The sequence below is a fragment of the Astatotilapia calliptera genome, chromosome 16, assembly GCF_900246225.1.
Source record: "Astatotilapia calliptera chromosome 16, fAstCal1.2, whole genome shotgun sequence".
Lineage (NCBI taxonomy): Eukaryota > Metazoa > Chordata > Actinopteri > Cichliformes > Cichlidae > Astatotilapia > Astatotilapia calliptera.
In genome coordinates this window covers 21414385-21431445 of record NC_039317.1, presented here as the reverse complement: position 1 = coordinate 21431445, position 17061 = coordinate 21414385, and the positions used below count along the sequence as shown (strand labels likewise).

General features: G+C 42.6%; 1 protein-coding gene across 1 annotated transcript in view; it reads left to right on the top strand.

Annotated features, from left to right (window-relative positions):
* Nucleotides 1-17061, top strand: part of myo10l3 (myosin X, like 3) — a 60459-nt gene that overhangs the window by 16675 nt on the left and 26723 nt on the right. Inside the window, exons 3-14 of the mRNA XM_026144145.1 lie at nt 8062-8220; nt 9004-9191; nt 9670-9804; nt 10109-10233; nt 10335-10348; nt 10493-10577; nt 10770-10876; nt 11106-11235; nt 12267-12385; nt 15313-15459; nt 16534-16634; nt 16939-17005. Of these exons, the coding sequence (XP_025999930.1) occupies nt 8062-8220; nt 9004-9191; nt 9670-9804; nt 10109-10233; nt 10335-10348; nt 10493-10577; nt 10770-10876; nt 11106-11235; nt 12267-12385; nt 15313-15459; nt 16534-16634; nt 16939-17005 (1377 nt within the window). The remainder of the gene's footprint in view (nt 1-8061; nt 8221-9003; nt 9192-9669; nt 9805-10108; nt 10234-10334; nt 10349-10492; nt 10578-10769; nt 10877-11105; nt 11236-12266; nt 12386-15312; nt 15460-16533; nt 16635-16938; nt 17006-17061) is intronic.

The following is a 17061-nucleotide window of genomic DNA, read 5'->3' as shown; positions in this document are numbered from 1 at the left end:
CCTGGAACAAACAAATCAGGTGACTTTAGTTGACTGCTGCTAACACCTGCATCTGCTAACCAACCAATAGAAATGTCCCATGAAATAATGTGATGAAGTTGACAAAAAAATTGTAAAGAAACAAGAAACAGAAGAAACTTGTAGAAGGATTATTGTCTGCTATCATCATGACTGTATCGAAGATATAGTTGAGAAAGAGTAAAGAACAGTGGAGGACTAGCAGCTGTGCGTGTTGGTTCTAGTTTAGTCTACATGCATTGAACTTGATATCCTGCTCAGGTTTATTAGATCTATGTCACACAGTGTGGTTTCCACAGAGTGCTGGCGCCTTAGATCCTAGTGAACGTTCATTGCCAACGACTCTGCCACAACCACTGACTTTTTTCCATTCTGCCATTCAGGAAGCAATAGAGGCAACTAAACACTTTAGTTTCTTCAGTGCTGGTGTTCTTTGATCTCAGACAGTGAACCATAAATGCACAATCAATAATCTGTGTACATATATACATAATTTTCCCTGTTTTTTGAAACACGTATACATGGCCCATTTACTCATCCTCGGGCCATCGTAGCATCTTCTGCGGTGTTTCTGTGGTCTGTGGAAGGGATGCAGTCAACCCTGCGCTGTCCAAAGGGCAGGGACAACTCTGGGTAATGGAATATGACTGGAGAATGACGTGGAGTGCTACTCCCAAAATATTCCACCACCCTCAGTGGGAGTTAAAAAAAAATAGCATTAGGTTTATGTGGTGCTCCACTTTTTTGACTGGTAGTAGGACCACTGCATTGATGGTGGCCTGAAGCTGGTCTCATATGATCTCGACATGTGAGCAGTGGATGCTGCTTATCGAGCCAGGCACATGTGTCTCTCCTCTGTTTCCAAAGCTGTAACAGAAATGCCAGGAATGTGAGATTGGGAAACAGACCGTCTCCACCATCAGGATTCCTAGCTGACCTGATGTCATCCCCCGTTCCTGGATGACGTACAGTATCTTCTTTTTTTTTTTTTTTTTTTTTTTTGCCTGTCCCATTTGGTTCTTTAGCCATCAGAAATGTTGTCTGAAGACCAACAAGGATACCCAATGGATTTACTTTGCCAAATGGATCATCGTGGCATTGCCGTATTGGTCCATTTGGTCGATCTTTGTTTTTATTATTTATTATATTTTATTTTCAGATGTTACAGACGGGACAGACATGAGTGAGAGATAGGAAAGGGAGAAAGAAAGAGGAAGGAAAGGAAAAACAGAAGGGGAGAGGGACAGTGAGAAAGGGGGGGAGAAAAAAAATAAAAATCTCCTGGATCACCTGTTGAGAGAAGAATAGAAAACAAGCAGAAAAAAAAACAAAGCAATATACTAAACACAACACCATCGCATTAATCTAGCTAAGTGTAAACAGCAGTAAATACTAAATATTCAATGTTGTTGTGCAGCACGCAGGACAGATGTGCTTCGAAGTAGCAGCCAAGAAAGGTGTAATTTGGGTCTACGAGCAGTGAACACCCGTGTGCATACCTGTGTGGATCCTCGCGCTTGCATTCCAAAGGTTTCTCCATGTAATGATCTGCTAGGGAGTGTGGGGGGGCCACAGCCCCGTCCTCCAGGGTGTGAAGCAGGTATGGAGGAGATCAAAACTCCAGACATCCAGAGGCCCCCAGAACACAAGAGACCATGGAAGACCAACAGAGGGGCAGCCGCGCCACTGTTCCAGTAAGAGCTGAGGAGAGTCCCAGATGAGGGCTCACTCAGCAGCCGCGGAGCAGAAGCCAGGGGGAGTTGCAGTGACGCGCCCATGAGCTCCGCCGGCCCCCAGCTGTGCCTGAGTGACCGAGCCCCAGGCCGAGAGGCCGGGGGCACGACGTACAGTATCTTCTGAGGTTTATAGGCACTTACTGATCTAGTCTCTGTCTCTTATTTAATTAAGCTTCTCTATCAAGCCCAGGGTATTGTGTCTGTGTATATGTGTTGTCTGCCAGCCTGCCTGTGTCTGTTTCCTACCATATCAGAGGGTGTTTGTTAAATGTATTGTGGCAGCATTTTAAACTCGGGGGTTGGGATATACTATTATCCATTGCTCCCTGCCTGAATGCCCAGCTTATCTCCATAGAGCACCACCGGAGTTTCTTTACCCACACGGCCTGGGCCTGGCTCCTGTCATATTAGCCATCATATCAGCATTCATCACTGCCATAGTCCTGACCGGACGGGTAAAATACAGCAGAGTGAATGTCTTTGTGTGTTTGAGTGCATGGATCCATCTGTGTGTCCGTGTGTGTGTTTGTGGCCAGATGGCACAAGCTGGATTAACGGTGTGTGAGTTATCCCCAGAGGAGTCTACATGTAAAGAAAAGCAGAGAGAGGATCGGCCACCTGAGCCGAATACCTGCTGCTGGGATGTCATTGTTGTCCCACTTGACCAGTGTTAGTCTACGACCACCAATGAATCGTTTTACACATACAGTACAAAATGCATGTGGCTTGTGGCTTGACTAACTGAGAAAATCAATGGCATTTTTATTAATAAGAAGTGAAAACAGTTCCTTTTTGATGGCCTCAGTTAATAGTGACTGTAAACTAGCCTCCGTCCCGAGTTGATTGTACACTAAAAGCCTTTTTCATGACATTAAGAATTTAACTCGAGCGAAAAACCTATTCTTATCCAGTGTGAATCCTGAAGTTGTCCAGAGCCTGTAGACATGCTGTCTGCAGTTTTAAATGGGTCATTGATGGCCCTTCAGCCTTTTCTGGATAATTAGTCAATGGAGCTATTATGTGAGCCTTTATGTGAGTGATGCACATACACAAGTAAGCTGGAAGAAATAACACAAACATTATTGTTAGCATCTGTTTGTGTGATAAACAAAATCGTTTTTGAGGATTTGGATTTACATGGATACTTTGCCTGATTTTTTTGAGCTGTACACAATCTCTCTCTGTTATTTCTTTTCATATTTTCACCAAGCCTCACCCCCACCCCCTTCACTGCCTCTCTTCTCTTGGGTCTGGGCGGGATCCCCCTGCAGCAGATGGATTCACTGTAAGACAGAGGGACTCAGAGTTTTTAAAAAAATGAGAAAGGGAAACAGAGAGAGGCAAAACAGCAACAAACAAGACTGTGTTTGTATCCAGAAGCTTGTGATTTTGTCTCTGTCCATGTGCCCCAGTAAAGGCCTGAATACAGCTGACATTAAAGCATAAGTGCTGTGAGCCACAGAGCCTGACTCCACCTATATGTGAATATTAAGTAGAGTTGCTTGGACAAAGCGCAGCAGCAGGGTGTGGTTTCAAGGAAGAGGAAACAAAAGGGAAGAGCAACACAGCTGCAAAACAACTTTAAAACTTAGTTATTTGCTGTTGCTTCCTTTTAGTCTGTGTAATTTTTGTATCATTTTAATTTATGTTATATAAATTTCTTTCTAAGGATGAAAAAACCCCAAACAATCTGCCAGTTATGTATTTCTTTAAGTCATCTGCTGTAGCCTATCCCAACCATCCCAGAGGGAAAGCCGGGGTACACCTGGACACCATGAATGTGACTATCCATTGATTTTCTTTTTATATAATCATTTTTATTTTAGATTAATGTATTGTTTTATCAAGAAAGCAGGGATAGAGTGCAGGAGGAATGACATGGAGGAAATGGCCTGGGGCCAACTTCAGTCCGGGCCCTCGGAGAGACGTTTCAGGACACGGGTCATCTGTTCGACCCAATGAGTTTAATTTTATTCATATTTTTTTATTTGTATTTCATGCACACATAACGATTTTTTTGTGGGCTTACAAGACACAAAAAGTACAGGCACAGTGGTCAAACTTTTCATTAAATTTCTTTTATGTTTGTTATTTTACAGCTTGGCCTTCAACAAAATAATCTTCTTTCTCTGCTCAGCCTACCAAATAAAACAGCCATAAAAAGGTTTTCTTGCAAAAGTGCAACTCACTTTTTATGAGTCAACAGAAATGGAGGACATTTTGCCAACAATTATGTAATATCGTGTTTTTAAATGATGGGAAACAAAACAAAATGAGCCTGATTGTCTCTCTGAGGCTTATGGCAGTGTTTCTGAATGCATGTGTAGTATTGTAACAGTGTAGCTGTTCTGTGTAATGCAATAAAATTATAATGTATGTTGATGTCTATGTCTTTATCGCTATCTTGACATATTAACAGGTTGCTTAACCTTATACGTGGGGTATCAGATCGATTTGTCACAAAGTAACCTGCTCAAGGAAGTGAATGACACTTTTTTTCAAACAAAATAAAGATTTTTTTACTCATTAGTGTGGGCATGACTGCAAAATGTTAGTCTATATCAAAGCATTTGATATTTTGGGGGTGTGGGATAGCTCTTTATTTTAAAAGCACAGTGTCACAAAGACAGGAAAGTAGGGAGAGATGGACTCAAACCCAGGCCCCTGCAGCTTTTTGGCACATGCGTTATGGGAGGTTCCCATCCCATATCTCCAGTAAATTCTCCAGAGTAATGATGATTTATGCAAACTGGAGATATTACTCCAGTTTGCATAAAACAGAGTTACAACTTTAAGTTCAAGGAAACCCAAAACACCTGCATATGCAGAACACACATGACCTGTAGAGTTATGTGTCCGCACCGAATCCTAATCTGTTAAATTTTTGAAAATTATGTAAAATATGTCTTTTCACTGAGTTGTATAGGACATTAGGTTAAATTAGGAGAGAAACTAAGCGAAACACGGGGTGGTTAGCACTGTCGTCTCATAGCAAGAAGGTCCTGGATTCAAGTCCCCGCCCTACATGAAGCCTGCGTGCCTCCCCTTTGTCCTTCCCCGAGGACTTTGGCCTCTTCCTGCATCCCAAAGACATGCACGTTAGGTTAATAGGTGATTCTAAATTGGAAGTAGGTCTGGATATGAGTGTGAATAGCTGTTCTATCTCTCTGTGTGTTAGCCCTGTGATAGCCTGACGACCCAACCAGGGTGTATCCTGCATATAGTCATCATATAAATGAACACTGGGGCTTTTTGCATTTTCTGCTTTGTGTGCTGCGCGTGTGTCCAGCATCATAGCTCTCTTGTGCATACAGCCTCCATTTGTAGAAGATCAATTTGCACCGCAGACAGCTTTGCTAATCAATCATGTCGTTGTAAGTGGCATGAAATAGTTTCCATCATTACACCACTCCAATCATTAACAGCGGTGACGCTGCCCCCTCTGTGGAACAGGCGTTGTGATAATTGTCTCAGGGATGTCTCGTCTGAAAGGTTATGACTTAAAAATGTTAAATGGACAAATTTAACAATAAATTCAAGCTGTGATTTCATTTGGTTTCGTTGAAAGGAGGAAAAATAGAAATCCATGCGTCTCAGGTGTCTTTTATCTCTTCCCCAAGAGGAACTCGTGCAGTCGATAAATCATTTGAAAACAAATTAATAACGATAAATATTGATGAGCTGTGGCTATTAGGAGAAAGTTCAAACTTCTCTCACAGGAAAGCAACCAACAATGAAACCAAGATCACAGTGGGGCAAAACAGAGGAATGTGAAACCTTTTGATGCCCAAAACTTCAGCTCAGTTTGCCCCTGGGCATCTCTGATGTTTCAGGGAGGAAAAAGTCCCTGCGGCTCGCTCTGTGAAATCTGAGCCACAAGTTATTTAAAGAAGATCAGAAACAAGGTGATAATGTGCACGGAGACAAACACCCACTCTGTGTCCCGACATACACAAAAATGCAAACAGGTAAATTATCTCCCCGTGTTACACTCTGCTCCCAGCCACCTTAAAGCTGCTTTGAACTTGCATTTGGTGAATGCTAACATCAGCAGTCAGTGTTATTGTAGATATCTGCTGTTTGTCATCAGTGTCAACAGAAACGCTTTTTAAACCACGTTTTTGTTTGGCGGTCTCAGTAATTATCTTAAAAAGAAAAAGAAACCAAAGAAAATCCATCAGAGTGTTTAAAAATGGCATCATTCCCTTTAAGTGACTGGTGTAAATGCTAATGCTGCTGACTGTGGATGTATTCAAAGTGAAAAGCCTTTCTGATTTATTAGTCACTCAGGCCCCATAGTGAATCTTCACCAATTTGCCAAAGGAGAGGGTGGGGTTAAAGCCAAATGTTGAAGGACATCTGGCTGCAAATCTGCAAACTTCTGCTCGCTGAATGACATCATTGCACAAATTGCTTTTTCTCAAAGGTCTTTACTCATTTATAAACGTTAATACCACAGAAACATTACTGACTACATTGTTGTTGTGACTTTTTCTCATCATACACCCATTCTATTGTGTTACCCATTGTGTTACTTACTATAAACGGCCTCGTCGACATTTTTCTTTAAAGATTTACTAACTGCACATGTGATTATTTAAGATATTCAGACTCTAACGTATGCCATCCCGGAAAGGGTTTTACAAAATAAGACACATTTGAAAATGCAGGTCATATAGTTTATCTTCATGCAGCTGATTTTTATAAAGGTATAATGTGCACTCACTGGCCAATCTATTAAGGACAGCTGCTGGGATTTTCATACACAACGATCTCTAGCAGACCGAATGTTCTCAGTCTGCTTTGAGCTGACAGGAAGGCAACAGGAACTCAAATAACCACTTTTACAATCAATGTATGAACAAGACCATCTATGAGTGCACAACACATCAAACCTTAAAACAGAGGGGCTACTCCAGATGCCATCTACAAGAACAAAAACTTCTATTTGCATGCTCTATTAAAGGAAAGATTTGATATAGTCCTACTTCATGTTCATTAGATCTACTTTCAAAGAATCAACAGAGCCTCAAATGTTTGACTACAGTCTATTAGCAGCCTCATCAACCAGCCTTTGCTGACTCAGTGTTTCTCTGAGACACAGTGTCTCCTCCCTGCTGGGACACACATGAACATGCCAGGAGAGCAGCAGTAGTGCATTGGGATGCCACAGCCTCTTATCCATCAGTATCGATCTGGACACCGCTTCCCTGACTGGTGACTGACATAGTTGTGGTCTCTCTGCTCTCTTATCTTGTGCATTAGAGTTCTGATAGCCAAAGAAGGCTGCGACCGTGGCTCAGGGGGTTGGGAAGCGCATCTGTAACTGGAAGGTTGCCGGTTCGTTCCCTGGGCTCTCTGTCCTGGTCGTTGTGTCCTTGGGCAAGACACTTCACCTACCGCCTACTGGTGTTGGCCAGAGGGGCCGATGGCGCAATATGGCAGCCTCGCTTCTGTCAGTCTGCCCCAGGGCAGCTGTGGCTACAACTGTAGCTGCCTCCACCAATGTGTGAATGTGAGAGTGATTGAATAGTGGCATTGTAAAGCGCTTTGGGTGCCTAGAAAAGCGCTATATAAATGCAATCCATTATTATTATTATTATTAAGAACCTTATTCGCTCTCACTCTTTCACTTCCATTATATAAATGCCGTTAGATCTTATCCATCCCTTAATTTCTCACCCAGAGAGAGGTCGTGAAAGAGCCATCCGGACATGAGTAAGACAGGGGCTCTCTGCCTGCCTGGTATGCTGGCAGCAGGCACAGACAGGCACATATCAGGGGTGCAGTCTATCTTATTTTACTTCAGTTATTCCTGAGTGATATTTCTGATCTACCTGTCACCAAAGCATGCAGCGGAAGACTGACGTTCTGTCAGGAGTTTGATTAACATCTTAAAGGTGACCCGGACATAACTTGTTTTGTTCAAACCCTGATGTAACTGGCTGCTTGCTGTCTTTGTTAGCCATGATTAGAGATGCCATGAGTAAACATGGGGTAATTTATTGTGTTGCTATAGTTTTACAATGGTTTTAAACTTTATTGGTACTCTTTACTTCAGAAATAAAATAACAAAGTTCATTCCACTAAATTATCAGTTACTAAACATGAAAAAGGATCCCAGTTGAATTTTAGTGAAATGCAGGAGGTATCGATGTCGTTTACTCTCCTTTTCTTGTGCAGAGACAAAATGGTGCAGCTTCAATGTACAACAACTTGTGCAGTTCCACTTATGGGCTCATATAAACCTTGACAATACCTTATGTTAACATATATGTCTATGTACGTGTGCCTTTTGCTGTTACAGGTGATCTGCCTACAAAAAGAGGAGCTGAACAGGGAGATGGTGTACCCAATGCACCCCAGCAGCATCCATGGAGTAGAAGACATGTCCACACTGGCAGAGCTGCACGAAGCGGCAATCATGCACAATCTGTTTCTGCGCTATCAGAAAGACAACATCTATGTAAGTGTTCATTGATGTACCAGTAGAGTCCTGACTTGAGGTTTGTGAGTCAATATTTCTGGGAATAAATAATGTGAGGAACGGTGAAAAGTAGAACACGTCTCGAACAGGGGAGGATATATTTATATACTGGAAAATGGTCAGAAAGTTATACAGGGACAGACAAAGAGGACTGGGGGCAGGGTGATGTTTAATAATATTAAATAATACTTACAATACATATAAACTCTGGAATAATGTGCGCGTATTCAGAACAGGATTTCTATTATCCTTGTTTCACCTACTCTCACCCCCAGGATTGCTTTCAACGTAAAGCTCTGGGCTTCCACGGAAATATTATCCAGGTATTATTAAAATAATCACTCCCCACAGACACACATTAACTATGCCTTTGGAAATCCTATCTCCTGAGCTCATCTCGGAGCATTCGCCAAGCCTGGCTTCGTGGTATTGGAGAATAGTATCACTGTGTGGAAGGATGACCCACAAACACACTTTTGTGTGTGGGGGGGACTTTTTTCCCAAAGCGCATTAACCGAGCAGAAGCAATGGATCCTAAAATATTATCATCCTTACAGCAAACTAGGCCATATGCAGTAGTTTAATACTATTGCTGAATGCAGGTACTCAGTGAATCCACCGAAGTAGGAGTATTCACTAACAGTACTGCAGAGCTCAATGAATAGCAAAGCGATTAGTGAATTATACATTTTAGTGTGTTCTTTCATACCACCTGTGTTATCCTCTGACTTCTTTTGTCTTCCTTCATCTATCTGCTCTCAGACCAACATAGGTTCAATTCTGGCAGCAGTAAATCCCTATAAGCAGATAGCAGGCCTGTACGATGGCGCTGCTGTCGACTTGTACAGCAAACATCACATGGGGGAGCTGCCTCCTCATATCTTCGCTGTGGCCAACGAGTGCTACCGCTGCCTGTGGAAGAGACACGACAGCCAGTGTGTTCTCATCAGGTGAGTCCTGCAAATTTATTGGCTGCACTATAAATCTTGAGAACAGAATATGAAATAAGGAATATCGTAGTCTTCCTTTGACCTTTGCAAAATAGGTACTCCTATCTGAAAAATGTTCTCTTGCATTTCCCAAAAATACTGTATGAATAGACATAGTAAAGAATACAGTTGACCAACTGAATGCAGCACCGTTGAATCACAGCAAGAATATCCTCGGTTCAAATCTTTTGGTGGAGTTTGCATATTCTCCATACCTGCGTGGGTTCCTGCAGTCATGTTAGGTTAAGCAGTGGCTCTAAAGTTTCCGTACATGCGAGTGTGATTGGTTACCTGTCTCTCTGGGTTAGCCCCGTCCTGATTCTCACCCTGTGAGATCAGCTCCCGCATCCCTGAACTGGATACGCAGTTTAGAAAATGGATGCATGGAGAGATTCAAGCAGATCCGTTTATGTATCTTCTCTGTTTTTTGCATGCTCAGTGGGGAAAGCGGTGCTGGGAAGACGGAGAGCACCAAGCTGCTGCTAAAGTTTCTTTCAGTGATGAGTCAAAACTCAGCAGGTACTCCTCCTTCAGAGAGGACAACCAGGGTGGAGCAGGCCCTCGTCCAGAGCAGGTACTGTGTAAATGCATCTCCCCAGGTGCAAGTCATTATTTTAATGTTTAGGTTATTTGATTTTTAAATTAAAATTATTTGCATGGTAAGATAAAAAAATTTGTTATGAGCTTACCCTCAAATACCAGTTCAAACTCTCCAAACAGCTTGTGGCAATGGCAGTGATGTTAACCTAATTCAGCTTCAGACATTATTAAATAATCTGGATCCACATCACCGTCACTGCAGTGTGTGCTCACCGGATACATTTTAAAGGCTTCTTTATAGTAACAGATTTGCTTGATTGTCTTTATCCTTTCTGTAGTCCCATCATGGAAGCCTTTGGGAATGCTAAAACAGTGTACAACAATAACTCCAGCCGCTTCGGGAAGTTCATACAGCTCCACTTTTCCCAAAACGGAAACATCCAGGGAGGTTGCATCATTGATTGTATCCTTCACACAGTAAATCAACTCTCACATACTATAAAGATAGTATTTTGCACAGATGATCGAGTCGCTGTAACTTTTTCCTTAACTTTGAGCTATCAGACTTGCTGGAAAAGGTAAGCTTATATTGTGCTTGTGATACAGTCAGTATCTTCAGCAAGTCTTCTTCAATGACACCAGTGTTTAAATAAGTAATCGGAATAACTCGTTCAGTTGTAAAGTACTTGTAGCAGTTTTTCTAATCACGCTGTCTTTCCAAGAACCGCGTGGTCCGACAGAATCCTGGTGAGAGAAACTACCACATCTTCTACGCACTGTTAGCAGGGGCAGACAAGGACCACAGAGGTTGGTTTTTAGTCTGTGACTGACTATGATACCCATATAAACACTTCTTTAGTGAAGACATATGACTGCTATGTGACTGCTATCCTGAAAATATGTACTTTGGGGCATCTCTACAGCTACCTCTGAAATAACGTCTGTGTTGTCCGTTTGAAGTGTTTTATTACATCTACTTTGTCACTTTCTGTGTCACAGATATGTACCTCTTGTCTGAGGGTCCTGAGTCGTATCACTACCTGAGCCAGTCGGGCTGCGTGAAGGACAGCAGTCTAGACGACAAGCAGCTCTTCAACAGTGTGATGGTGAGGATGAAAAGGACTCTTGTACATCATTTGTTTCCCCTCCAGGGGGCGCTGTAACTCTTTTTCATGAGTCAGAGACCTCGCTTCCATAGAACATGAGCCTTGGGTGAACTTATTATTTGGCAATCTCACATTGGGTCTGGTTTGTAGGTGGTTGCATGTTAATTAATGAATTTAATTTGTTTTAGGATTCCTTATTGTGGCACATCTGTGTAACTTTGTGTTGCAGGAAGCTTTGAAAGTGATGGAATTCAATGAGGAGGAGATCAGGGACGTGTTCAAGCTTCTTTCGGCAGTCCTCCAGATGGGCAACATTGAGTTCATGACTGCCGGTGGAGCTCAGATAACTTCCAAAGGAGGTAGAAAAATAAATTAATACCAAAATCTTAAACGATCTGGTGGTGTGTTAAACTTTATGTACATGTATCAATTTGTGTAGAACGCACTACTGAATATTTGGTCTGTTGTTGCTTCATTTACTTGCCTCAAAGTTGAGCTCGGTGCACTTAGTAATGCCAGTGGTTACTTTGCGTGTCATTGGTATCCAAGGTGTCGAGTTTCAGTCGACAGTCTCTGGGCACCACAGAGTCACTTCCTGAGTGTGTGCTCTTGATGACACATTCTCAATGTGAACCATATTACTGAAGCTTGGAATTACACAGATTAAAAGCAGTATAAAAACCTGGAAATGCTCTAACTCTATGGTAAAAAAAAATAGGCCATCCACTTTCTTCTGCTTATCTAATTCAAAGTCAGGGTATGCAGGAGGAGCCACTGTGATAACCACCCCACCACTGTGCCTCAGCTAAATAAGCTAAACTGTGTAACTGGGTGTTACACTTGTATTTGTTTATTTATTTGCTGCTTCTTTTCTTTTGTTGATTCCTTTATTAGACTTTAGTGAAAGGGGAATTTTTGTATGAAAAAAAAAGATCCAAGCAGTGGTTTTAGTACTGAAAGCAAATGCGCAAGCTATGCAGGTTTTATCAAGCAGTTTAAAAAAAATTCCAAAATAAACTCAGTCCAATTGTTTCTGGTGAAATTTCCGAAGTAGAGAACTGGGTTATCAGCGATTTTGGACGGCTCTGCAGTATTCCTCACGGCCCTGAGTTTGACTGACATTGTACCAGCACACAGAGCACCAAGCAGGCTGTAACATGAGCTTCAGGCTCCTTTGTTTGCTGTGTCCGACCTCTTTTCCAAAGAACCTGTGAACTACGGTGACTGCCAACACTACAGACTTGCCTGCAGAGTAGAGTTTCCTGCAGATGGTATAGGATTGCTGTGTATATGCCACATCTGTTGTTTAACATGAATAGGAGTCACCTGAACTGTTTGCGTAAGTGATAGATACCCTGTGTACATCTGTGTGTGCTTGTGTTTGTTTCAGTGGTGAGTAACGTCAGCGAGCTGCTCGGCCTCGACTCCTTCCAGTTGTCAGAGGTGTTGACCCAGCGCTCCATGATCCTCAGAGGAGAGGAGATCTGCTCCCCCCTCACTGTGGAGCAGGTAACAACACATCCAGCCCAATTTCCCCCTCTGTTGCTCATTACATGAATCACACAGTTAACACGGAAACAGAAAAGAAGCACTTGGACCTCACTTCCCAGAATTCAGCGTATAATTTTAAGTTCAGGCACCATGCTCTGTCAAGAATCTTAATCATGCAGTGGATCCATATCTGTCCTCGCCCCTCTCCTTCTCCTGTCCTGGTGACACACTCACACACACAATTTTCTCTGACGCGCTCCACCACATGCCTTTCCAGATCCCCTTGCGTGACTCCCAGCCATTTCCTGCTTTTTGTCTGCCAGATTTCAGGCACAATAAAGCCATCGTGATAGTGATCTGAGTCAAAAGCACAATAGAACCAATGACTGGTGGTGAAGTAAGAGTCTTCTCCTCTGGAGGCAGTGCAGCCAGGCACTGAGACGCTGGCATAAATATCCACTTGTGTCTCCCTCAGCTTCAAATGTCTGCGCTGACATCTGTAATACTGTAAACATTGCACAAGTTTTCATCTGCATGTGTTGTGCTTTTCACCATATGCCACAAGAACACACATGCCACAATCCCTTCTCGGCTGGGCTCAACCCATCGGCCCACTCACGCTCATAAATGTCAGCGAATATGCAGGGAGGACCTTTATTATTATCACCGGGACACGAAAGCTACAAGAAAGCTTTTCATCAGCAGACAAAGAGTCTTGTGCTGTCACCCTGCTGCTGCTTGTTCTGCCTGGCCTTTGAAGCAACTTGCCTCTTAATAGAGTTCATTATTCCAGACCTAGAGTCGGCAAGAAAGACCTCTTCTCACAACAGCCAGGGGTCACTCCCCCTCACAACTTCCAGCAGTAGACCCCCACCCCCCACCCCTTGTCCTGGACAAGCAGCCATTCTTCTCACCCCCGTGACGGAGATCCTGGAGCCAGCAGCGCTCTGTTCGCTCCCAGTAGTCGTACAAGGTGACCGGGCATGATGGATTACTGAAAAGCCCAGGAGCATTGTGGCTCTGAATAAAGTACACACGGCCGCACTCTTGTTTTGTTTTTAAATCAAGCACAATACCTGTCGAGGAAGTGTAGCTGGCAAGCTCAGGCTTTGTATATTCATACACAGGCTGTAAAGCTTCCTCAATGGCAGCTGGAGAAAATTACCCTGGACTCAAATGTGGATGGGAAGTAGATTTTCGTTGTTGTTCACATTGTAGCATCTGTCCTACGAACCACGGAGAAGTAACGTGTCAAGTTATTAATTATGTTCTTTTCATGTTCTTCTGTGGAACTGCGTGTAGCTCACAGGACTTCTCATCAGTTTTAGTTTGAGTAATGATTTGGACAGTTTCATTTTTAGTTTTTACTTGTGAATTTATGCCAAGCTCAAGGCCTGTAGGCCAGAACCAGGCTGCTGAAGGATCCAGCAGACTGGATCCAGAGTGTAAAAATTGCAGAGGAGCAGGGTGTAATTTTGAAACTTTTCACTATATTTTAGAAGGAAGCATTGTGTTTACGTTAGGAATGAATCCTTCATGAGAGCCTTTGTCCGACCTGCTAATTTCATCCTAAGCCTGGGGGCTGACTCATCGGTTTCACAGCCTTACTAATGACAAAGACATTACACCGAAGTAAGATGCAAAGGCCAATGAGTCCTGTGGATGTGTTTTTGTGAACTGGGACAGTTTCCTCGAAATGACAGCACGCTGGCTTAATGTGGAAACACTGAGACATTCTTATTTTTCTTAGGACATCTGAGACTGTTCGTCATCTGTTTTGTAAATGGATGGTTCATTTAACTTGAAGGTTTTTAGAATGTACTTCTTTGTCATTTTCAGGGGTCTGGCCAACAAGTCCGGCCTGTATGTGCTGTATGTGGGCCCATGAATGCACAAAGCTTGACACCAAGAGTTTAGCACATGGCCTCCGTCAAGCCTCTTACTGAAGTAAAAGTGCCAACAATTCAGAAAAAAGCTAAATACATTTAAACTGTATCAGTAATTATAGATCAGTTTTCTGCTCTGAGCACTCAAAGCACTTTCAACTACAAACCTCATTCAGCTATTCACACACACACACTCATACAAGCACTTTTTATGTAACGCTCATGCTCCAGTGGATGCATCAGGGGCACCTTAGAGTTCAGTATCTTGCCCAAGGATGCTGCAACATGTGGGCTGTGGGAGCTTCCAGTTAACAAATGACCCGCTTTACCTCCTGAGGGATCGCTGTGAAGATCTAATGTGAGAGAAATGGACCTGAAGTCAGAAAAAGGGGCACATGTTCATTCTTTCTATGTAAAATCTTACTTTTATTAAACAATAGATGTCAGATAAGCGTTGTACCGAAAACAAAACATCAGCTCTTTCTGAAATTTAGTGGAATGGAAATATAAACTACAAAGCAGCTGAAATAAATCTCCAAGTGAACTTGGATGCCTGCCACCATGAGCCTCTTTCTGCCAGGTGGGCTTTGGGATTTTTCTGTAGGTGTCATTTCCTTTTAAAAGAAAAATACTTAAAAAAAACAAATAAACTTTTACGCTTTATTCCAGTTTGCCGTTGTTTTCACTGGATTTTTCTAATGTTACAGTGCAGTGCGTCACTCTGAAGATATTTGGGTGATAAAAAACACTGACTGTTGTGAAAACAGACGTCTTCTCAACTGCAGACAGACGCTGACATAACACACCTTTGTCTTCAAGCCACTATTTGTTTTATGGAACTGAGGCCTCACACACACTATCATTCAAGCAGTCCAAACATATCTTTTGTTTTTAACTTCTTTAACCGCCACCTGATAGAACCGATGAAATGTTTACTGTGTGGTCATAAATGCTGTGTTTAGGGTACAGTTTGCAAAGTTTCCTTTTTTCCCCCTCCTTTTTATTTATGCCTGACGTGGTTTCTGGTACGCCCTCCATCTCTTTTTCCCTGATCTGTAGGCCGTGGACTCGCGGGACTCGGTGGCCATGGCGCTTTATTCCCAGTGTTTCTCCTGGATCATAATGAGGATCAATCAGAAGATCAAAGGGAAAGACAACTTCAAGTCCATTGGCATCTTGGACATCTTTGGCTTTGAGAACTTTGAGGTGAAAGCCCCAAAAGAATCAAATCCTGGTTTAAATCACCAGATAACTTATCTTCTCTGGTGCATTGTGAGAATACCAACACAATGACTGTTCTATCAAAGCATTTTGCTACATTTTGTATTTCTTCCTTATCTGTGCTCTTTTTAGTCACGTGCATTTGACAAACATGAGTCACATCTGCGGTAGTAGCACACACTTGCACACACACACTGAGAGTATTACACCTTTTTTAATACTGATAACGAGACCTGCAACATTAGAGTTTTAACAATTTCCTAGAACAACAATATGCCAAGAAAATATCCCCCACACCATTACACCACCACCACCACCAGCCTGAAGCAAGCTGATACAAGGCATTATGGAGCTATGCTTTCACGTTGTTTATGCCAAATTTTGATCTTACCATCTGAATGTCATGGTAGAAATCAAGCCTCATCAGACCAGGCAACATTTTTCTAATCTTGTGTCCAAATTTGTTGAGCACACACAAACTGTAGCCTCAGTTTCCTGTTCTTAACTAACAGGAGTGACTCAGAGTGAAGTCTTCTGCTGCTGTTTGACTTGTTCTGCATTCAGAGATACTCTAACCCTGCTTTAGTTGCTTTACTATCAGCTTGAAGCAGTTTGACCATTCTCTTCTGAGAGTACTACCACTCACTGAATATTTTCTCTTTTTCCCACCATTCTCTGTAAACCCTAGAGATGGTTGTGTGGGAAAACCCCAGTAGATCAGCAGTTTCTGAAATACTTAGACAAGCCCGTCTGACACAATAAAACCATGCCACTTTTGAAGTCACTTAAATCACCTTCAAGTGAATTGTTTGACCTTCAGGGGGTCATCCTGACCATGTCTACATGCTTAAATGCACTGAGTAACTGTCATGTGATTGACTCATTAGAAATCAGAATCAGAATCAGAATCAGAATACTTTATTGATCCCTGGGGGAAATTATTACATGCGCTAATAAGCCGTTGAACAAATTAACTAAATAAGGTGGCTGGTGAGTGTGTGCTTTTATTTGATTTAAATCTCAGAGAGTATACTGAAAGCATGTTCTTCCATTGTGTAGGTGAACCGGTTTGAACAATTCAATATCAACTACGCAAACGAGAAACTCCAAGAGTACTTCAATAAGCACATCTTCTCCCTGGAGCAGCTGGAGTACAACAGGTCAGAAACCTTTACATAGTTTAACATCATACATGGATGCATACAGTGGAAAGAGCAGACAGCGCAGACACAGATGGGGATGGGGGTTGAGCCTCTTCGTGATCATACCGGCAAACTGCCAGACGTTTGGAAATGCCTCACTTTCTCCCGCAGCCAGTTGTTTTCTGGTACAATAGGCCAGCAGCCTGGACATGGCTCATTTCATCACATGCTCACACTGGATAATGCTGCCATTGTGTCTTCCTGGTTGTTGATGTTTATGTATACATGGTGTGTCTGTCTGTGTGGGTGTTTGTCTTCACAGGGAGGGGATCCAGTGGGAAGCCATAGACTGGATGGATAACGCTGAGTGTCTGGATCTCATAGAAAAGGTAACAGACAGTCAGACCCTGACAGAGCAAAGTCATCACCAGGACAGACCGCTAAC